At 50.5% G+C, this 22994-nt stretch overlaps 2 protein-coding genes across 7 annotated transcripts in view; one reads left to right on the top strand and one right to left on the bottom strand.

Annotated features, from left to right (window-relative positions):
• The window catches only part of EVC (EvC ciliary complex subunit 1), a 47313-nt gene extending 32193 nt beyond the window's left edge, over positions 1-15120 (bottom strand). Inside the window, exons 1-7 of one of the 3 annotated variants that reach the window (XM_074321115.2) lie at positions 14736-15120; positions 11938-12063; positions 7071-7154; positions 4891-5123; positions 3452-3536; positions 3060-3158; positions 2315-2452 (exon numbers count right to left, since the gene is read on the bottom strand). In XM_074321115.2, the coding sequence (XP_074177216.2) occupies positions 2315-2452; positions 3060-3158; positions 3452-3536; positions 4891-5123; positions 7071-7154; positions 11938-12063; positions 14736-14909 (939 nt within the window). In that variant the 5' untranslated portion in view covers positions 14910-15120. The remainder of the gene's footprint in view (positions 1-2314; positions 2453-3059; positions 3159-3451; positions 3537-4890; positions 5124-7070; positions 7155-11937; positions 12064-14735) is intronic. The other 2 variants (XM_074321116.2, XM_074321121.2) reach the window with 2 other exon arrangements.
• Positions 15121-17903: 2783 nt separating this feature from the next.
• EVC2 (EvC ciliary complex subunit 2) overlaps positions 17904-22994 on the top strand; it is a 93436-nt gene continuing 88345 nt past the window's right edge. The window contains exons 1-3 of one of the 4 annotated variants that reach the window (XM_019718018.3): positions 17904-18196; positions 20189-20257; positions 22119-22305. In XM_019718018.3, coding sequence (XP_019573577.3) covers positions 17996-18196; positions 20189-20257; positions 22119-22305 — 457 coding nt within the window. In that variant the 5' untranslated portion in view covers positions 17904-17995. Of the gene's footprint in view, positions 18197-18401; positions 18556-20188; positions 20258-22118; positions 22306-22994 lie in introns of those variants that run through there. The other 3 variants (XM_019718017.3, XM_088792939.1, XM_088792931.1) reach the window with 3 other exon arrangements.

The raw sequence follows: 22994 nt of genomic DNA, 5'->3' as shown, positions 1-22994 counted from the left end.
CCATGAAAACATTCTGCTCTAAAGTCTTTTTCCACCCGTCACCCCATCTTATCAGGGGCAGAGCTGGGAATGGCCAAGTGGCTTAGAAGTCAGGGTTTCACTGGTGTCATCGTGGCCTCCCCGACCTCCGCGTGCAATGCTACCAGGAGTCTTCGCAACAATATTTGATGGCATTCAGATCATGCACAGGCTCTGTGCTTCGCACATTTTATTTCTAGATAACATATTGGGAGGACGTGGCACAGGCTCAGAAAGATAGGTCGCTTGTCCCAGGGCACAGAGCCAACGAGAGGCAGAGGCAGATTTGGTTCAGGGCCATTCAACTCCCAGCTGTGATTTTCTCCATCGTGGCTCCACCTCTCAGATGCTGGAATGGGCTCTGTGCTGGACAGGCCTGGTGGGGGCTCAGCGGCCATTGCACCAGAAGCCTTTGCTCATCTTGCTGCCATGGCTACAGATGGAGAGAAAGAGCCGCCTGAAATGCTGAATCAATCCTGCCAGCCACCTCCCAGGCCTGGGCAGTGCCAGGACAAAGCCCACGACTTGTAGGAATTGGCACCTCTTCAAAAGTTTGGTCTCCCATCTCCAAGGCCTCTTTGCACCTCAGCAAACGCTTTATCTGCCCTGGGTCAGCACCTCCTCCCGTCAGACCTGCCCCACCACCCTCGTGCTCACACCCTGCTCTTGCCCCTCCTGCCCCATCAGATGACCTCCTGTGAGACATGGGCACGATCATGCATGGATCCCTGCACACCCGGAAACAGAGGCCCGTGTCCACCAGCCTCGCCACCTCTCGGCCAGTCCGGACAGCCAGGACGCCCACTCCGTTCTTCTGACGCCTCGTGCTTCCCTTGGCGTCCGTGACGTGATTTTCTCCAAGCTCCTCCAAGTCCACATTCCACCTCCTCGTCTTGATTCTCCCTGAGTCCTGCTCTTTAACTGCTGGCAGGATCCAAGAGTTGGCACAGGCTCCTTTCTCTACACATTCTACATACACTCCTAGGCCAGAGGTGTCTCCATCTTTGGAGGTTGTCCATGCTTTAGAGAACTTCCTGAGAACTGTGAATCCTCTGCCTGAAATATGCAGACACGAAGAGGCTCCACTGCTTTGGGCAGTCTGTGGGCCACTGCAGTCCAGGCTGGCCGCCCTGCCTCAGCCATCTCTTCCGAGGACCATCCTGTCTCCATGTCCTCCTACCTGGCTGTCGTGGAATCTCTCCACCCCCAGGCCTCTCCCACTCAAGATGTCAAGCGGAACTCACCGTCTCCCTCCCAATTGGTGGCTCACTCTGGGGTCCTTATTTCCTCCCCACCCGACCGTTTCATATACACCACGCTCTCAGCTTGCCCACTTTTTCTTACCTCTCCGTCCCTATTGCAATAGCCTTCATGAAATTCATACTGGACTAGCCCAATTGCTCTTAACTGTCCCTCCCGCAGCAGCTTCAGCAGCCCTGCTAAAACAAATGGGACCAAGCCACGCTCTGCAGCAAACCTTCGGTGACTCCCCTCCCTGGCATGAGACCAGAACCTGCGGGCCAGGTTTCTGGCTTGACCTTGCATTGCCTGCCCTTCAGCCTCTCACCCCCGACCCGGGTCCTTCTCCTCCCGCCTACTGGCCAGCACCCGCCCTTCTCCCAAATAGTCTCTCGATGGCCCTTCCTGCTACGAAGACTTTCCTAATTCTGGGGTAAAATGAATGCCTCGCTCCTCTGTGCATCAGCCCGTGTTTCCATTTATCACACTTGTAACCCTTAAAGTTGTCATTTGCTCACCTGTTGGACTCCCTACCCCCAGGTGGTGAGCACATCTCTGGTAGGACCAGGTCTAAGTTCATTTTGAATCCCCAGCGTCCAGTACGACGCCTGGGCGCCAAGGCAATGTTTATTTAATACATAATATACGAACAGGGGGTAGTGGATCCCAAAGCAAGAAAGCTATCTGAGAGGCTATTCTGTCTGGAATTTAATATGCTTTCATGAGTGACGCCTAGTGTGTGAGCAGCTGGCCTCTGCTCCAACCCATGGGTGGCAGTGACGTAGAGGGTAAGAGCAATCTTTGCTTTGAAAGAGAAAAAGATCAATCTAAAATTTAAACAAGGGGGATTCGTTTAAAAAAAAAAGAAAGCCTCCCTTTGTAAATCTTGACCCCAATTATACCTTCTCTATTGCTTACTTCAGACACTGGATTGCTGGCTCCAAGGCAGAACAGGACGGGAAGTATCAAACACGTTCAAGCTACCGTATCTAATCTCACCAATTGGACCATCCCCGAAAGCACGGTTTTTATACAGGAAAGAAAATCCATCACGTACATTATCTATTAGCTGCTCAGAGTATTCTCTCTCCTTCTTTTCCGCGTCTGCCAGGGTGATATACTCAGAATCACCCACACCCAACATTTCCATGTTTGACAGCTTGGCCTGAAGTCCCTTTTCTAATTCCTCCAAATCCTGGTGGGGGAAAAAGAAAAAGAAAAAAAAAAATCTAATGTATTTTACATTCAAGAAGAGGAATTCTATTATTTTTCACCACATTATCATAAAATATTTCTTAACCATAACTAAGTGCTCTGAGCATTGCCCTACTTAAGGTTTGTTGATAGAAATCTTTTTTTTTTTTTCCATTAAACATAGAGGAATAATGGATTATTTTCTCCTATGGATTATTCCTCCTCTCCCCACAAAGAAAATAGACCATACTTAAAAAAACAATGAAATGGTTTCTTTCAATCCTTATGAAGTCTGGAAAATTATATATTTAAAAATACCCCAAGCTTGTGCAGAAAATAACAATTATGGTTCTCAGTGACAGCAGATATGACCAATATTCTTCTCTTTCTGCTTCCAGTATTTTTCCCATTTTAATAATACACATTATTATTTTAATATCTATACACTTACTTTTATATCTCTATATTGTGTTAAAAAGTGTATATTGTAATAAATTACTTTTATACATGAAAGCAAAAACACTCTCATATCTTAACATTGTAAGTTTTATACATATAGGGTGATAAACTATTTGTAAGTTAGCCTGAAATATAGGTTGAAGACTTACATTTTCTTGTTTTGAAAGAATCTTCTGGTATAATTCATCATCAGACTTCTTTTTGGGAAGAAGGTCAAGGAGGCACATTTTCAAAATCTGAATAAACATCTATTGCCAGAAAAGGAAACATAACAAAGAGAAAGGTTTAAACAACAGGTATCTCCCTCCTCTTCCTCTGTGCCCCCCCACCCCCAACCCGGGGCAGTCTCTCTCTCTTTCTCTCTGGGTAAAGCGAAGCCCTTGGCCACCAACAGGCATGCATTTATTTTCCATTTTGCCTCCCTTCTTGTTGTGGTGGCTCCGTGTCATCCACATGGGGGTCTCCAGGTCTCAGTGCACAAAGAACCCTGTATCTCAGTTCTTGAGCTGGGAAAGGCAGACGAGCCCACCTGCCCACCTACCAACTGCTTCTCCTGTCTCAGTGCCGTGTCCAGGTGTAGCAGGTCTTTTAAGTGGAGGTTGTAGATACACAAGTCAAGATCCGCGCTGCAATCACACGAGAAACAGAAAATACCTTTAGAGCATCTGAAGTGGGGAGAGAGGTTACAGAGTATTAGCGCGTCCCTGCTCGGTACAAGCCACGGGGCGTCCAAGCTGTAAATTCCGCAGCATGTGGAGATTCCTAACAGTAACCCAACGTTTGTAAGAAGCAATCAAAGGAGCTGTTTGAAACCCACTCATGACCAGAAGGGAACAGCTGCCTGGACATCAAGGACAAAATGGGAAAAGACGGAAGGTGAGAGAAATGAAACTAACGCTTCCTCCCGGGCACTCATGTCTAGCTGTCACCTTTCTCAGTGCTGTAATGTAGACATGCTGATGCCCATTTCACAGAGGAGGAAACTGACTCGGGAATTCGTGGCTCACAGAAGTCACACAGTCACAGGGGTGGATAAGAGGCAGGTATAAACAAAGCCCTTTGACCTTTATTCCTACATAGGCAAATGCGTTTTAAATGACCACCTTCCCACCCTAACTGTTAAGCCCTCTAAGTCCAAATGCTCAGAAACAGCCCTTCCCAGTGAGAACAGGCTGAGCCAAAAAGTCTCCTATTCAGTGAAGCCCCTCCTGCCCTGGGCCACCGTCAGGGTCAACACCAAGCTCAGGGTTCTGAGCCCACTCTTTCCACAGCCCTGAGCTGGGCTGTGTCCTTTCATCCCATCCAGGGCCCCTTGGACTCACAGAACTTCTGAGCAGGGAGAGGCCTGATGACTGACCCACAAACCTGCCAGACTGTGGGCTGGGAGGGTGGGTGACTTAGAGTGTGGGCTTTGGAGATTAGGTGGTGGGCTCAAACCCGGCTCCATCACCACCCACTGTGTGACCTTGGACAAGTCACACAGCCTCTCTGTGTCTCACTATATTCTTTATAAAATGGGGACAATAGCACCCACCTCCTTGGGTTGGTAGGAAGAATTCATTCACTGACTGATTAATATATATTGATCAATGAACCTGTCCCAGGCTCCCCCTGGGCAACAGGGACACAGCAGTGAACAAGAGAGACCTGACCCTCGTGCTCAGGCAACAAGTAATCCCTGCAAAGTGCTCACCCTGCCCGTACACAGAAGGCACTTTATCAGTGCTCGCTGCTGCTATGCAATGCACAGGACACGTCAGTGATTAAACAGGGACCCCTGCATGTCTCTCCCCAGGGCTCAGGCCTGACTCCATAACCCCCGTGCTGGTCAACACGACAAGTGATGGAGGGGTACGGAGTCCAGCTCTCACACTGGGTTGCTGTGTGTCCTTGTCTGAGTTGCTCAACCTCTCTGGGCCTCAGTTTTCTCCTCTAATAATGACATGGCTCATGGGTCTGCATCTCCTGACCCCTTCTTACCTCTCACAGGTCAGTGCCTCAGGGAAGCTGTTCACCCGGAGAAAGGTGCGGCTGAGAAACCTGTCGTCGCTGGTGGCTGAGTGGATGCTGCACGAGGAGCTGCGGTCGTCCTTCTCGGCCTGGCTTAGGCTGCCCAGGCTGCTGGAGGGGGAAACCTCCACCGGCTGGTTGGGCAAAACAGTCTGCTTTAAATTTTCGTGCAGAGACGGGTTGGAGGAACCGTCGGCCAGGGGCTGGGGTAGCAGAAGAGGAAGCAGACTCTTAGTCCCTGTCACCCATCAGGAGTCTGTTTCAGTAATTGCACCAGCATTCATGCCGGCGGCTCCCAAGAAGGCCAGGCCCGGGCAGACTAGAGAGAGGTGTGTGAGTGGAAGCCACAGAGCTCGTGCACCAGGGTCACCACCCCAAGCTCCATATCACAGCTCTCTTGTCCCCAGGAGGCCAGCCCTTAGCTATAATATTAGCCTGCCTCTGTCCCCTGATGGCCCAGCACTTGGCACTAGACTGTCCATCTGACGTCCCCCGCAGCAGCCCATGGGCTCTGGCCCACCTCTCCCGCTGCTGCTATCTCACACTCCTGGGCCTGCTCTGTGCACGAACCTGCTGACCACCTAGCTCTCCTCCACCTCCACTGATGTGGGTGTCATCTCCTGCCTCCACACCTTCTAGCTGGCTCCTCACTGCCCTTAGAGCAACTCAAAGCTCCTTGTCAAGGAAATGAAGTCCCTGCCATGACTAAAAGCGGTCACCTGGCACAGCCAGAGTGCCAGACTCGGTCCCCCTGCTTGAAACACTCGTCACTACTCGGTCGGGCGGAAGCAGCTTTTCCTCCAGACACAGACCCCAGAGCCTGCCTTCCCTGATGCCCAGGCCCAGCCCACACCAGGTTCCACAGGCACTTGGTCATTTCTGTCACCGCACACTGTCCTGTATGTCCACCCAGAGTGGGAGGGCCTCCAGGACGAGGACGATGCTGCCCTGACTGCCGGATAACCCCAGTGCCCACCCAGGAGCGGCTTTGACGGTGAATAAATGCTTCTGGTCTGGGGATTGTGCCCCTTCATCCACCGACCAGGTATCTAAGGGAAGGAAGTGGTTCCCAATGTGTGTTCCGGGGACAGTTCCATGAACTACAACCAGTTACCATAAGGGTTGCTACAGAAAAACTAATTTGGAAAAGTCTGTGTTAAACAAGGTGGAGTAATTTCTTTGGTGCAGGAATTCTCAGAGCCTTCGCTATGCTCTGGCTCTCTTCAAAAGCAAATCATACTTTAAAAAACCGAACATGTGCTGAATGCTTAGATGCCACACACTGTCCTAAGCCCTTACGTCTATTGTCCTGTGTAACCCTCAGGACAACGGGGGAGGTGGAGGGCCCATTACTCCCTTTTCATAGATGAAGAAACTGAGGCCCCGAGAAATCAGGAAATGGCCAACAGTAAACAGCAGAGGTGGGAGTTTCAGAGCCTGTCCTCTTTACCACCAGGAGAGCAGATAGCATTGTCCTCAGCTTATTTGACCAGGAAACCTTTTTTTTAACAGGCTGAGGGCTCCTGGAGGCACCATGGAACACACAGTTCTCTGCAAAACTCCCTGCCACAGGTGTGAACACCTGGCTTCTGGTGTTAGACCTGTAGCCAGGTGGGGGTGGGGTTGACTGTGGCCCTATCACTTCCTGCAGTGTGACCTCAGGCAGGTCATGAGCCTCTCTGGGCCTCAGTTTCCTCATGTGTAAAGTGGAGCTAACACTATAATTTATCTTACAGGAGTGTGTCGAGGTTGACATGCCTAATGCATGACAAATGCGTAGCGCTGTGCCAGCTCCACAGTGTTTAGTGTCATCAGCTGCTGGCATTAGTCCTGTGGTCTGTGAATGAGGATGAATGGTAGTGACAGTGTCATCGGCAGTATTTGTACTGGTGGTAAAAGAGCAGGATGGCTGCTATCCTACTGTGTGTCACCTTGATATACCATGGGCGTACTCTGACCCCAACAACACTGTCATCAAATGGATTAACCCTAAAATTTGGCTCAGTTACAAAGCCTCACATTTACCTCTATTAATACATCTGCCCAGACAACCCTCAAATAGGACCCTAAATTGCACATGTAACCCCTACCCCCATCTCTAGCACATTACTGAGTAATTGTGCTTCTAAGATGGCGCTCAGGTCTCTCACCCGGAACTTCTGGTTGATGGGATAGACGACTTTTGCCTTCAGTGCAAATGCTGTGATGTTGCTGTTGAAAGACGGCTCACATTCCTGGAAAGGAAAAAAAAAAACAGATGGCATGGGGCTTTCTGTAAAATGAAGGATAAACCACCAAGAGTTTCCAAAATGTCACATCCCATCTGTAACAGTGGCCTCAGGAAGGGACCATGATAGGCACATATGGAGCCAAGACAGTACTCGCTTGCTAGAATGATGGGTGAGTGGGTGGACAGCTGGATGGACAGATGGATGGATGGACGGATGGATGGACAAATGGGGAGGGATGGATATATAGATAAGTGGATGAATGGACAGACAGATGCTAAATAGCAGATTCATTTAATTCAACGTCTTTGCCTTTGGAAGAAATAAGGATTTAAATAACATGACAATAATTAACAAGAGTATTCCTAAAAACCGTGAACCACATTTTAGTGGAAAAAGCAAACAAAATAATTTTAGCATTGTCAGGGCTATAAACACTACATGTGGCAATATTCACATGAGACTTTGGATCGGACCCTCCAACACAAAGAAGTGGGATGGGTAAGTATTTTCACTTCTCTGAGCGGGTCTTTCAGGCAGTAAATAGGTTGTGAATCTGCCCCCAGGACCGCGGAAACAAAGCACCTAGCAGAGTGGCTGGGACAGGACAGAAGCGAAGCCCGGGTAGCTGTAAGTGTGGAGGCAAGGAGCCCCCATCGAGCCCTGCTCAGCATCCGCCTCCCCTCAGAAGCAGAAAGATGCGAAAGCAGAAGGGGCACTGTGCATTTTTAAACTGCTTACCAAGACAGATGAAAAGAAAGGACAGAACGAAAGGGGTGAAAAATGAGAGAAGCAGGCATGGCCCCTGCTTTCCAGGAGTTCATCTTCAAAAGGGAGACACAAGGTCCGGCCCGGTCGCTCAGGTGGTTGGATCTCCATGCTCCTAATGCCGAAGGCTGCGGTTCGATTCCCACATGGGCCAGTGGGCTCTCAACCATAGGGTTGTTGGTTCGACTCCCGCAAGGGATGGTGGGCTCTGCCCCCTGCAACTAACAATGGCAACTGGACTTGGAGCTGAACTGCGCCCTCCACAACTAAGATTGAAAGGACAACAAATTGACTTGGAAAAAGACCTGGAAGTACACACTGTTCCCCAATAAAGTCCTGTTCCCTTCCCCAATAAAATTTTTTTAAAAAAGGGGGAGACACAAAACAAAAATTGCACTTAATGTGAAAAAAACATAATTATGAGAAGCATAGGACGTAGGTGCTGGGACCTGAGAGAAATAGAGGCAGGACCTGGGGATCGGGGAGCCTGGGCCTGTGCATTAAAACATAGTCCCAGCTGACGGCGTCCCTCCAGCCACGTGGAAACCCTCTGACTGCGACAGCTTTTCCATCCCGTCCACCTGCAGACGGCAATCCCCTGGAGGGCAGGCCCCGACAACAGTCATGGCCTTTGTCGGGGACGAAGCGCCCAGCTGCACTAGGCTTGCGGGCTCAGGCCGTGAGCAGCTTCTGCTCCCTGAACAGCACCTGCTGTGTACAGTCTTTTTTTTTCTTTAACCATGATTCTGAAGTTCAGAGGTCCTCCCAATTCTGATCATCTCCCTAACCGTAGCAATACAATTATTCAGCAAATTGGTTGTCGCGCAAATTTCAATGGAAAACTTTTTCAGCTGAAGATGCAATTATTCAAAAAATTAGTTAAAGCAGGAAAAGAGGGCCATTTCATGCACCAACATCGCAGTGTTCTTTTCAGCAAATGCACAAATGTGTCCATAAAGTAGCCATTCATCTCCCTCCTGCAATGCAGGAGGTGAACCGAGGCTGGGGAGTAGCACGCCCCAGAACCTTCTGGAATTTTCTGTTTGTTTTTGGCTGAGGTGAGCTCTTTATCAAAACAGAGGTCATACAAGAAGTGGCACGAACCACAGACGCCTTGGTTTCTGTGCCTTAGAGAACATGGGAGTTATAGCTCAACTCACCGACAAATCAGTCCTGTCCACATTCTTTGACAAGCTCAGTCTGCGCAAGGCAGGGGCGTCGGGGCAAACCAGTCGCCAGAACGGGCAGATCTTTAACTGAACTCTTGGCAATTATTAGCTTGAAAATGGGCATCGGCTAGGCATAGCTAAATAGTTAACAGGGAAAACATTAGTAGGTAGAAAAAAACGAGTTAGCCTCGTGGGGAGGCAGAAAGACTTGGCTCCCTGCAAACGTTGATTAAGCATTTATTCTGTGGCAGGAATGTTCACAGAGTTAACTCATAAAGGACCCCAGGGAGCCAGCCTCATTCATTACTGTCGTTGTAAAGCTGAAAAACCTGAGGCTCAGAGAGGTTGTGTTTCATGCCCAACATTGCACAGCAAACAGGTGGCAGAGCTGGGACTGGGCTCCAGGACCCTGGATGCCAAAGCCAGTGCTCTGGTGTTGCTGTCATCACATCTAAAGCCTCCCTCTGTGTGAGTGGGGTTGGTTTTTCTAATAGCTTTACTGCAATATAATGCACGTGTTATGCAATTTAACCATGTAAAGTGTACAACTTAATAATTTTCAGTATATTCACAAATATGTGCAACCTTCACCAGTCAATTTTAGAACATTTTCATCATATCAAAGAGAAACCTTGTAGCTATCACCTCCATCCCCCCGATTCTCTGCCCCTACCCTTTGTAAGCAGTCACCAGTCTACTTTCTGTCTCTGTAAGTTCTGTCCCTCCTGGACATTTCATGTGAATGGAATCTTATAATATGTGGTCATTTGTGACTGGCTTCTTTCAGTTAGCACAGTATTTTCCAGGTTCTTTCATGGGTCAGGACCTCATTCCTTTTTATGGCCGAGTAGCATTCCATTGTGTGGACAGAGCACATTTTGTCTGTTCCCTCGTCAGTTGATGGATATGTGGGTTCCCAAGTTTTGGCTACTGTGAATAGGGCTGTGTGAACATTTGTGCACAAGTTTTTGCATGGACATGTTTTCATTTCTGTGAGCAGGGTTTTACTAATATGGAGTAAGGGGGGCAGAGGGGTAGAGAGAGATGGATGAGGGAAAGAGAAAGTGAGACAGGGAGATATCACACACCTACACTGCCACACAGACACACGGGCCCACAGAGATGCATGTGGAGAGAGACACTCAAAGAGAGATGGACATACACAGAGATGCACTGATACACACAGACAGACACACACGGAGAGACAAGCACCTAGAAGCAGAGAGGCAGGGAGGATAAGCCAGAGACACACAGCACATCCGAGGAAATGCCAGCTCATGTCCGGCCAATCACTGCTCCTGGAACAGCCAGGAACTCTCTCTCCATGTCCAGTTCCTGTGTCAGCCCGGGGGACAGGGTGGGGGGGGGCAGCTAATCCTTCCAAGGGGTTCTGCCCAGCACGGGTAAGGGGAGCTCTGTCTCTAGAATCGTCGGGAAGTCACAGGGGGAAGTCAGCTTAACTAGAAACGTCCCCTCTTGATTTAAAATTTTTTGGTGAAATTTGCTTTATAACACCCAGCACACTTCCTTTGCATGGTAAGTGGAGGCTGCTGAACTTGATTTTGAGTGGCAGAGGCTGTGAGCTGTGGTGGACGCAGCCCTCCCCAGGCAGGGGCCCAACAGACCCAGGCACAAGTCTCAGCTATGTGACTGGCTTCTTGAGTCAGTGAGTTATCACCCTGAGCCTCAGTTTCCTCATTTGGGAAATGGGGACATAAATAAGGTCACTGCATGGGACTGCTGAGAGAATTCACGAGTCTTCACAGCACTCAAAATGATATATATGAAAATGTCCAGCACTCAGTAAGTACTGAGAAAGAAACTTAGTTCAATCTCCCTTCCTTTTCCAGGGTCTCTCCCCCTGCCCCCACCACCGACCATATTTCCCCCAAAATAAGACCGGGTCTTATATTAATTTTTGCTCCAAAAGACGCATTAGGGCTTATTTTATATTACGAGCATCCTGAAAAAAATCATGCTAGTGCTTATTTTTCCAGTAAGTTCTTATTTTCGGGGAAACATGGCACCTAAATATCTACATTTACGTTTGAGCAATTGAGGTCGAATACCTGGAGTCTGTGGTACTGTCTGGGATAAGGAAGTGACTAGAAATACCACTTTTGGAGGAAATGCTCTCTCCATCCATGGAAGCCATGTCCCACGGACAGGCTCTGGCTGGACAGAGGGCCCAGGGAGGAAGGTACCGGAAGAATCCATCTTTTATCATCTCTGTCAGAGGCCCAGGACTCCCTCTCCTAGATATTTACTCAGTATTTACTTAAAAGAAATAAAATGAAATGAAAACAAATGGACAAACTTGTACACAAATATTCACAGAAGCCTTATTCAGAAGAGCCGACCCCTGGAAACCACCCACGCTGCCCACATCCACACAATGGACCAAGCAATGGACGGGATGAGCTACTGACACATGCAATGACATGGGTAAATCTCAAAAGCAAGTCGTTGAGGGAATGCAGGCACAAGAAAGCACATGACTTCATTTATGGAAAATTCTAGAACAGCAAAACCAGTCACGGTGCTGGAAATCAGCCATCGCTGCCGCTGGGAGGGGCTTGGCGGGAGGAAACCAGAAAGGAGCACTGAGAACTTTCTGGGGTGATGGACCTTTCCTGACTGGGGCATCGTCATAAGGGTATACACACCTGTCATTCATCAAACTGTAAATTTAAAAACTGTGCATTTGATTATATGGAAATTATATCGCAAAACAGAAGCCTATTGAGACATAGCTGTCAGAAGCTCATCTGGATGACATTTGTGCTGCCATGGTGTGGGTCCCAGGACACCCAACATGCCCCTCGGCAAATAAACCCAAACATCCAGCTTACGTCCAGAACCTCCTCATTCTTCGAAGTCTGTGCTTCTCTCTTCCTCCTCCTGGGTGGGGAGCCGCTTTCTGAGGGGGTCTGTACATTAGACTCCAAATTCTTGAGCAGACTTTGAACGTCGTCTTTCTAAAATCCAAAAATGAGGGGGACGCATTGAAGTCAGCCAGCCCAGCGCTCCTGGGACTGTAGCCATCAGCTCCCCACCCATCACTTCTGCTCACGTCTGTGCTTCTGCCGGGCCCTCTGTGTGCCCTGCCCCGCCTCCCACTCCCACCTGGGCTCGGCTACACATCCTTTCAGACTATCCAGGGGCCACCCCCTGGATGTCCCCCAATGCCCATCTCAGTGTGTCCTGGGGACCTGGAGGCAGTACTTGGGTCAAAGCTCATTCCATTGTTATCCTGGGTCAGTTCCCCTCTCCCCCTCTTGCCTGTGAGCTCCTTGGGGGGTAACAGCTTAACTCTCAGGAAGCGGCACATAAACATTAATTTTGCCAGTATTTCCAATAACATCATTGGATGGTTTTTCAGACAATATTTTAGGTTACCTTAAAATACAGAATGATTCTACTGTAAACTACAGGTGACCCTCATGATTTGTGGATCCTGCATTTGCAAATTCGCCTATTTGCTAATATGTTCCTGTAACCCCAAAATCAACACCCGGAGCACTTTTGTGGTCATTTCTGGGCACATGCCGATGGTGAAAATGAGTTGCCCGATGTGCAATTTCCAGCTGAGAATGAACGAGGGGACTCTGCCTTCTTGTCTGAGCTCCCGTACCGCAAACAAGGGTCTTTTCCGTGTTCTATTTAGTGCCGTTCTGTTTTGCATTTTTGTGCTTTTGTGGGTGATTTTGCTGTTTAAATGACCTCCAAGTGTAGTGCCGTAGGGCTGTCTGGGGCACCTAACCACAGGGAAGCTGTGATTTGCCTCATGGAGAAAACGCCTGTGCAAGATAAGCTTCCTTCAGGCGTGAGTTCAATGTCAATGAATCAATAATACATATTAAATAAGATATCTTTAAACAGAAACACACATAAAACAAAGCTATGTGTGGATCGGTTAATAAAAATGCTGTGACCAGAGTCTTGCAGTAACCTAACCCTGTATTTCCCTTAGGGGCAATGATTCAGTCGTTGTTAATTATGTGTTTGCAGTGTACATAATTAGCAACTGTATTTAAAGTCCTACTATGCCAGAGACACTTAGCAAGCCCCTGTTTGACCACTGGCTGCACATGGGTATAATCTTTGAACTGAAGAAGTATCACCAGGTTGTCACTGAGTTAGTCAGCAGCTCTTATGGAGCATCTTAAGTGTCAAGCCTTATTCTAGTCACTGCGGATACAGTAATGGATAAAATAAAGAAAGCCCCTGCCTTCATGGAGCTTACATTCCAGTGACAGAAGAGGGACGTAAACAAAGAAATACATAGTGTGTCAGAGGTGACAAGTGCTATGAGGGGGGGCATGGAGAGCAATGGGAGGGGATGTCCTCTTGGACAAATGGCATTTAAGAAGAAACTTGAAGGAAGCGAGAGAGCAAGCCATTCAGATATCTCATGGACAAGCTTTCCAGGGAGAGACCACAGCCAGTGCAAAGGCCCTGAGGCAGGAACATGCCCAGCATGGCCAGGGAAGCCTGCGTAGCTGGAGCAGCCTGGATGGGGTAGAGAGGGGTAGATGATAAAGCCAGAGATTTGGGGGTTGTTTATTTAGCACTCATAGCTGCCCAGCACAAGGGTTCTGTAGGGAAGGCCCCAGTCAGTAAAGACTCCAGGAGAAAAACCTCAGCCATCCTGCAGGGGAGCATCCCTTTTTTGTTTTTTGGTTTATTTTTGGCTCCCCAGTTAAAACCGGCCTAGAGGACAAAGTCACCAGTCCCTTGATTACAGACTCGAATATGAAAGACAAACCCCAAAAGAAACAAATGGGGAAAACAAGCGGGAAACAGACACTGCATGAGGAAACTAAAACTTAAAACAATTATAAAATCTTCAGAGAGGTAAAATATTACACTCACAAAATAAGACCAGGATAGTATAAATCTAGAACAGTCAGCACTCAGTAAGTGCTAGTTCCCCATCACAGGCCCCCCAAAGTTGTGTTATAATTGTTTACTTGTAATCTGCGTCTCTTTCTCACTGATGTGCCATCTAAGCCCCTAGGCCAGGGGCTCACCAAGGTTCCTAGCAAACTTTTACTGTAGGGAGGGAGGGAAGAAGGAATCCCAATGCTGCAGCAGGGACTTAGGAGAGGCTAGCTACGTGTTTCCCTGAAAATAAGACTGGCTCTTATATTCATTTTTGCTCCAAACGACGCGTTAGGGCTTATGTTCAGGGGATGTCATCCTGAAAAAAATCATGCTAGGGCTTTATTTTCCGGTTAGGTCTTATTTTCGGGGAAACACGGTAGGTAATCCACAGGAGAAGGCGGAATGGACATCCAGGGGTGGGGGTCCTACCAGCTTCCAGTCCAAACCTGGGTGCTACAGATGACAAGAGTGAGGCCTGCAGGGCTTTGGCGGCTGTTTATATCACACAGCGGATCGCATGGAACAGGCACTTCCGGGGGGCCCAGGACACTGCCCTCTGTCACCCCGCCGCCTCCCTCTGAAATCGCTGTCTCCAACCCTCTGCTGGAGCAGGAGGGGAGCCCGGGGCAGGGCCGGTTGCGCGCCAAGCGAAGCTTGTGATCACTGCAGGGCGCTCAGAGCCCGGGCTCGCAGCCCGACCCCGGGGCTGAGGAGCACCGCGCCCCGTGCGCCCCACACCCCGGCTGCCCGCTCGCTGACCCACCTGGTGTCGCGGCCGCGGGCGGGCGGCGCGGCAGCCGAGCCAGAGGCCGAGGCCTAAGCCTAGCGCGGCGCCCAGCAGTACGGCGGGGGCCAGGAGCGCGGGCGCGGGCCGCACAGCTTCCCGGCCCAGCAGCAGCCGCGCGTCGCTCCCGCAGGCCGCCCCGCCGTGGGCCATCGGGGGCTCTCAGGCCGCGGCCGGGCCGCATCCCGCCCGCCGCCGCACACCACCTAAGCCCGCCGCCCGATGCCCCGTGTCCGCCAGGTCGGCGACGCCGGACTCGGAGCTCCGACGGGCCAGGGGCGCGGCGCGTCCGCAGACTTTTCAGCCTGTGCAGCCGCCTTCCTCCTGCTCCTCTCCCGACTCCCTGGGCTGCTGGAGCAGGAAGGAGGAGCCTGGATCGTCAGCCCCAAACTTTGAGTCGCCCCCGCCCCCAGCCCTGCCTTTGCACTGAGCATGCCCCGCGAGAGGCCTGTTTTTCTGCGAGAACGACCTTCTGGAGGCGTTTGGTTTACTCGAGGCCTCTGGACTTACAGCAGAGATGGGGCCCCCCAGCCACATAGATGAGTCTTGCTTGGTTAAGGTTATGGGACGCTTACGATACTGTAAAAATGTAGTCTGATGACGTCAGTCACTTTCCCAACAACCTTTGAGATGGGTCCTATTATCCACCATCCTTGGGCTGTGGAAGCTCAGTCATAGCTTAAGTGACTCAGTGGATCACCGGGGATGACATTTGTACCTCAGCTCTTGTCTTCTTGAAGGAAAGAATTCAGTCAAGAGACAGAGTTTGTGCAGCATAGGACAACAAGAAGTTTATTATTATAGTAACAGCGAGTCCACTCGGAGACACGCAGCAGGCCGACCCAACAGAGGGAAGTGGCCTCTCCTTACATTGTGTGAGGGTTTTTATCTCTATGGGCAGCACTGTCTCCCCTCCTTCCTCTCAGTTATCTTTCTCTGTCAGCTGGTGTCCCGTCCTCCCCTCTGGTTCTCAAGGTTGTTTCTTAGAGCGTAAGTGTGAACTTGTGAATTTCCCACGATTTATTTGAGAAGCTCATTAAAAATGGTTCTGAACAGCAGGATGTATATTCTGGTGAGCAGGATGGTTTCCCTCCCTCTCCAGCATTTTTCTTCTTCTAATCATGTATCTTGTTCTCAATATCCTGCTGAGCAAACAAGTTGCGTGTGCTCCAAGTGAGAGCAACTGCAAGGGGCGTCCTCTCGGGCTAGTTCCCTCCTTCCCCTCATTTCTACCTTCCTACCTCCCCTATCAAACAGAGGCTGAGTCCAGCCTTGCTCCTAAACCCTACCCATTGGCCACCCTTGGGCGGCACAGTCCCCACTGCCTCTGGACTTGTTCCTTAAGACTCTTGTCTTAATGCTGTTTCCTTCCACACTCAATACTCGCCTCTAAGGCAGTGTGTGGAGAGATTGTTACACCCAGCCGCCACTAGGAAGCAGACACTGTGTGGTCCTTCGTACACTCAGCCTTTGCAGAGAAGCTGCTGATGAACCAGCATCAGGCCAGCGGGGAAGAAGACAAGGAGCAGGCAGCGAGGATGTGGGGGCCGCGTGGGGACGTAAGCAACCAGATGACTTCAGCATCTTTCTTCAAACAAACATTTACTGAGCAACTAGATGCTAACTCTTGTTCTGGGTACTGGGGGTACAGCAGTGGACACCCACAGTACACACACACACGCCTACCCTTTAGAGCTTAATTCCCTGTGAGGGCTGGGGCAGGGGTATGCAGGGATCTGCTTCAACCGAGAAGACCTCTGTGTCCTTACCCTCGACGTGGCTCAGGTTCTAGTGTTTTCATCATTTCCTCATCAACTCTTCCAGGTGGGCAAGATGGGAATTAGTATTATCCAGGTTTCGTTTTATAGATGAAGATACTGACAGATGGAGAAGAGAAGAGGCTGGTTCAAGGTGCTGCAAGGAGGAAATGGGACAGATACAGTAACACCTTTGTCCGTCTGGCTTCAGGGCTCACACTCTCTACTATGCAATGCTTCCTAAATGTTTCCTTACAAGCATCTCCAAGGCTCCTGGGAAAGCCTATGGGGGCAATAGCCTGAAGTTCTTGCTTTATGCTGGCTGTTTGATTACTCAAGCTTTAGCTTAAAAAATGCAGCGTTCTTTCCATTTTACTTAATTATACAGTTGTGTGAATATTAAAATCATCCTTTAAATTGCTCATCGTCAAATCGAATCTATGCTCCAGGAATACACTAGCATTTAGCCTTTGGCCTGCTGCCAGGTACCCCCACAGGCGGCCTACCGGTGTAGGAAGCTTAACTAATAAAGTCTCAGATTCTCAAACCCCATCACCTGGCCCACGTCAAGTCAGTGAAGGCCTGTCCGTGGAGGGGTGAGGGAGAAGGGGCCGACAGGTGCCAGGCTTCCTGGCCTAAGGCTGCAGACAGCATGGCAGGCTGCCTTGCAGGGAGGCTACAGGAGGGGAGTTCTCTCCCCAAAGAACAGGTGGGGGCTGCGCCTGAGGGAAGCAGAGAGAGTGACCTACCAGTCCCTCTTCCTGTCTCTATCTCCCTCTCCTCCTTCCTCCAATGGCAAGGCACAGCCCTGCCTGCCCCCATGGAGAGTTCAGGTTTGCTCAGCTGCTGCCTCCTGGCTCCAGACACCAACTCCCCTCTCTGGTTCCCCAGAGATGTCCTAGAGTGGCTAACAGCCGCCCGTGGGAGTGTCGCGGGATGTCTGGGCAGGGCCAGGGGCTAATCCATAGCAAGGGCTCAGGCAGTGGGTGCCCAATCCCGCTGAACTGAACCCAACAGGAAATGAGAGTCTCTTTCCCCCTTGCTCCTGAGCTGCCAGTCTCTCTCCCAGACCCCCTCTGTGCTGCCCGGAACCCTCTGGGTTCTCCAGGACATAAGGCCCTGCCTAGCCAAGCGCCTCTCAATTCTTCAACAGGAGGTTAGTGGGCCTGGGGCAGACTCTGGGTTCAGCCCGGTGTGTGTCAAGGAAGGCTTCCTGGAGAAGGTGGGCTGAGCTGAGGCTTAGAGAACAAAGTAGGCCTTAGTGGGGTGCTCGGAGTCAGACCCGCTCGCCGCCTCCCACGCCCGTCCTCATCCTCCGCCGCGTCCCAGCCCGCCAAATCCCAGATGCCGGGGTTTGTGCCAGGAAAACTTTCCGCGGCGGCTCGCACTGAGCATGCTCGGCGGCGGGGCGGGCCTGGGGTCCGGAAGCTGCCACAACTGCACCGCGCCGGCTACTTTGGGGTCGCCCGTCCGGGGCGGGCGATGGGCTGGGCCGGCTGCCCCGGGCGCGCCACGTGGGTGCTGGCCGGGGGCCTTTTGGCTGCCGCCCTGGCGTTGCCCGCTGGGCCCGGGGGCCGAGGCTGGCTCCACGCGGGCCCGGGTCCCCTGCAGCGTCCCCTCGGCGCGCAGGCTCCTCCGGATTCCCCCGCGGCCCCCGGTGCTGGACCCGAGGGGACCGCACAGGTGAGGAGGGCTCGCCCCCAGTCTCAGGTGTGACTGGGACGCTTGGCTGCGTCTCCACCCGCGGCGGGAGGTCCCTTGGAGTTGGGGAGATTATCCGAAAGGCAGGGCAGGATCCGAGGATGATCCGCGCCGTGTTCTTTAGTGGATCCCACTTATGGCTGAAAACTCCCAGGAAAGGGTGAGGCAGACGTGAGGTGGCCGCCGGCTCCGAGTTTGTCTGCGGCAGGATGGAATCGGCTCTGCAGCCCGAGAGCTCTGTGACCGAGGGCAAGTCGCTTCACTTCTTGGGCCAGTCTCCTGCTCTGTAACCACTGCAGCGTCTACCCCGGAGAGTGGATGTGAGAGTGAGATGGGCTCAGGTACGCAGAGCGTCTTATAGAGGCGAGCGCTCCGCGAGAGAGTAGCGGTTGTTTAAAGAACACTTTGGATTACTGGCTGGAGTTGTAAGTGACTGCACTCTGTTGGCTGATGCATTTAGCCACTTCCCACTTCACCCCCTCGCCCCCCAACCCCCTGTGGTCCCAAGCTGGGGAAAGCACAGAGCCCTGACTGTCACCCTAGATTTCCCTACCCCTTCCTCCCAAAATGGTCACCAGTCCTACTGCCTTTTCTTCCTGACCAGCTCAGATCTCTCTCCCACCCCTGGCAGCCCCTGGATCAGTCCCCACCTCGTCCCCTCTGGCCTTTGGTGACTTTCCTCTGGGTCTGCCCCAGCCCCCTGACTTGTGCTTTCTCCCATCCATTTCCCCAGACCACCAGGTGATCGCCCCAAGATATGCATCTGATCACTTCCCTCCCCTGCTTACACCCTCTTCCACCCTGACCCCTGGGGCAAACCCAGGCCTCTGTTCCCAGGAATGTGTGTTCAGTGGTCTGGCCCATTGCAACCTTGGGGTCCTCCCAGCCCACCCCCAGGGCCCTGCTCCCCTGGCCCTGTTTCGTTCTGTACCTGCAGGCCCCAGGGCGCCTTGCTACAGATTTGAAGCTCTCTAAAACGAGGTTCTGTCCACTTTCTATTGTGAGTGGTAGTTCTTATGTTTTCACTAGAAAAGACAAAACAATAATACTGTGTTTTGTAAAATGAGCTTTTAAAAATTACCATGACAGAACATTTTCTGAAGGTCCTTTCATTGGCCCCTGCCACCAGAAGTTGGGAGTATCTGGCCCTTTATACAGATGAGAAAACTGAGGCCAAGGGAGCCATGTTCCCCAGGCCTCCTCTCTGCTCTCGCGCTGGTCCTCATGTTCAGAGCCCACTCACCTGGCCACGCCTGCTTTGCATATGCTCTTCCTTCTGGGAAGCCCATGCCAGAACATTCTGGTGGACTTTTGCCTCTTTGGAGAGCAGTGACATTGAGGGTAGGCCATCCCTGCAGAGACATAGGGGCAGTACCCGTGGGAAGGGCCTGAGGTCATCAGGACCCCCATTCCAGGCCCCTGGGACTAGGGTGAGCCTCGGGCACCTCCCTGTCCAGTGCTGCTGTGCCCTTGCATGAACCTGAGGATGAGCACCTATGTCTAGGGCTGTAGGTGCCCGAGTGCCTCTGCTGGGTCCCCACCCTGCCCAGGCCCAGCCCAGCTGTCCATGGGGCCCCCTTCCCTTCATCACTCTGGGCGTGTCTCCGACAGCCCTTCCACCAGCTGCACAGAAAAGAGCTAGGGCCTTGGGTTCTGGGTTCTCCCCACAGCCACTCCCTGTCTGTGGGGCTGGGTTTGCTGTGTCCCTGTGACAATGGGTGTCGTTTACACGCACCCCCAGACCAGGAAAAGTGCTCCCATGTGACCACACATTCACATTCTTCTTTCCTCAGAGGTTTTCAGTTTTAATCCTTTTATACTCCTTAAAAAAATCTTCAGGATTACTTAAGGCAATTACTAGACTAGCAGAAGTAATCTCTCTACCCTCCCTTTTAAAAGTTCATCTTTTACACTTATTAAATATGCATAGTATAAACTTTTTTGTTTTATGATAATTTCTATATTTTATTGTAGTATGGAGACATTTCAAGAGATGGTCAAGGAACTTCTGGGAATGGAGTAATTTTTCAGAAATGTGCAGTGGTAAGTGTTTACAGGTATCTTCTACTTGAAGGGAAAATAATTGGATTTTGCCCAAATCATATACAGAGGGTGCCAAAAAAATTTATATATATTTTAAGAAAGGAAAACTGTATTAAAATTTTAATACTCAATATATACCGATAACGAAAGATGAATGCAAGTCACGTTTGACTTCTGCACTTACAAGGGGTGATCAAAGTGGTTCCCATCAGCGTCCAGACACTTCTGATTACGGCAAACTATTGTTTGAGTAACGGTGACCAAAGAGTCCACTTGTGTACATTGTTTGGAACCCCCGGTATTAGTAGGGTTATGTATTTAAGAACTGACAAATAACGGGGTTATCTATGCATGTCTGGACACGTGAGTGATGACGGGACCTACAAGGGATTTATGTGTTCTATCACAGCGCCAGGACTAAGATTTTTGGGTAACAATTGAATTATCGTTAGTGATCTAAGCCTCTGTGATCATTTAGAATGGTAAAGAAAGTGTGATATATTTTCTGTTGGATTTTGACATCGATATGGTACTTGACAGTTTTACAAAATATTTAATGTCTTTTAGGTCTTTAATCCTAATCCCATGAGATGGCTTTTCACATTATTCTTGTGGTGGGAATCCCCAAGACCACCTCTGGGTTCAGTGATTTACCAGAAGGAGTAACAGAACTCAGCAAAGCTGTCATGCTCACAGTTACAGTTTATTACAGCAAAAGGATACAGATTCAAGTTAACAAAGGAAAACACGCATAGGACAGAGAGCCGGAGAGATAGCTTCCCACTGTCCTTTCCTGGTGGAATTGCATGGACAATGTTTAATTTTGCCAGCAGTGATGTGTGACGTCGGTGAGGTTCTCTCACTCGAGCCTTGGTGTCCAGGATTTTTATTGAGGACAGGCGTGGGGCACCCATGCAGCTGCCCTCAGTTACTCAGTCTCCAGCCCCGCCAGAGGTCACCCTGACACTGCCTGGCCCCAAAGCCCCACCAGGACTCCCATGGTTAGCATAGACTCCCTGGTGTGGCCCAAAGTCACGGGTATATAAAGGCACTCTTATCAGGCTGGATATTCCAAGGCTGTAGAGGTTAATCTCCCAGGAGCTGGGCCCGGCCCAGTTCTGTCTTTGGAATGTGCAGGGTTTGGACAGCCCAAGTCTGCTGAGTTAACCCTTTACTGCACAACCCTCCTTTTCTTCCGGGCCCTCAGCTATCTTGTTCCCCTTTCTGGGTACAGTAGTGCCACCAGCTTCTCCTATGTCCTTCTAGAGACGTTTTCTGCCACACATGTGTAATTATGAGTGTGTATGTGTGTGTCTGCACATATATAAAATACCTTCCCCTTTTCATGTAGGCGGCAGCGCTCCATCCACACAGTTCTGCAACTTGCTTATTTCGCTTCTATTCTAACAGAGTGAGAAGGAGCCATTGTTTGCTTTTCTTGGTGTCACCGATTGTTACAGTCTCCTCAACCTGACTGTGGTTCTGTGCTTGGATATTTTTCTTTCTAAGTTTCTCTGTAGGAAAGATTTCACTGCATTTCAGAGTCCCAGTTACTTTGAAACTGTCACCAAGCAACAGCTTGGCAAACGTGAGTCAAAACTCTCCTGGGGCCTTTGAAATCAGACCTGATAAATTCTCAGACCTGTGTGAGACCGTAATGCCCTCCTGTGTCCTTCCGGATATATTTGCTGCCATGTGCGTGCAATCATGAGTGTGTGTGCACACAGGCGTGTCCACCGACACATACACACACGTCCACCTTCTCTGCCTGGACACCTAACGTGCACAAGTGGAGCTGGGACGTCATTTTCGGGGGTTGGGATTGTCAGCCACTCTGCCCTCATTTCTGTCCCTGTGCTAGGTGTCCGGGCACAGCGAGTGGCAGATGGCTCAGGTGCGTCTGCTGGTGAGCAACACCCAGACGCCTGTGGCCACCAACCTCTCTTATCTGCTCTTGCTGGACAACATTACTGGCCTCGCCGTCAGGGACTCGTCAGGAAACAAGACGTCGGCAGGATTCCAGGCTTTCAGGAAGACATTTCTGCAAGGTGACAGCAGAGGGTGCTAAGTCGGGGATGGGATGTGGGGAACGCACTCCTGGAGCGCGTGACGTGACGGGTGGCAGGTGTGCTCTTAAACATGGTACATGTGTTGGCGCAGGTCATCGTCACGATGGATTTACAATCAGGGCACCAGAGGAGGGGACCGCCTGCCAATACCTGCAGTTGAAAAGCTGGATTTGTTACTTAAGTCAGAGACATGTAGGAGTTGGGGAAAGAGTTGGTTAAAAATTAAATGGATTCCAATTTCGTTATGAAAAATTTCAAACATAAACGAAGATAGAGTTAAAGGTAGTGTGTCCGTCTGTCTGTCACCCACATGACCAAAAGTGCCATCATCCCTCAGGAAAACGCAGCGCTTGTTTTGGGGTGTTGCTGGATAGAGGTGGGCGTGGTGTGACATCAGTCCCAGAAGCCCATCGGTGACATGTTCGGGCGGGCGTGGTCACTAGAGTGCTTCCGCTCCTGATTGGCTGTCTTTCCAAGTGTGGCGCCGTCACTGGTTGGCTTTCAGAGGCATGTTTCCTGAGGCGAGTTGTCACTGGTTAATTAAGCAGATTTAAGTCAATTTTGGATGCAGTTGTTACTCTGACTTCAGAATTGTCCATTTGCCTAAGAGGGTGTGACTTCTTTCACTCTGAGTCTCTCCTCTATAGATGAAGGCGCTGGGGACGTGT

Source organism: Rhinolophus sinicus, chromosome 1 (genome assembly GCF_057876585.1).
Source record: "Rhinolophus sinicus isolate RSI-liver-muscle chromosome 1, RSI-T2T, whole genome shotgun sequence".
Classification (NCBI taxonomy): domain Eukaryota; kingdom Metazoa; phylum Chordata; class Mammalia; order Chiroptera; family Rhinolophidae; genus Rhinolophus; species Rhinolophus sinicus.
The sequence above is the reverse complement of the archived record's forward strand: the minus strand, read 5'-3'. Positions and strand labels throughout refer to the sequence as shown.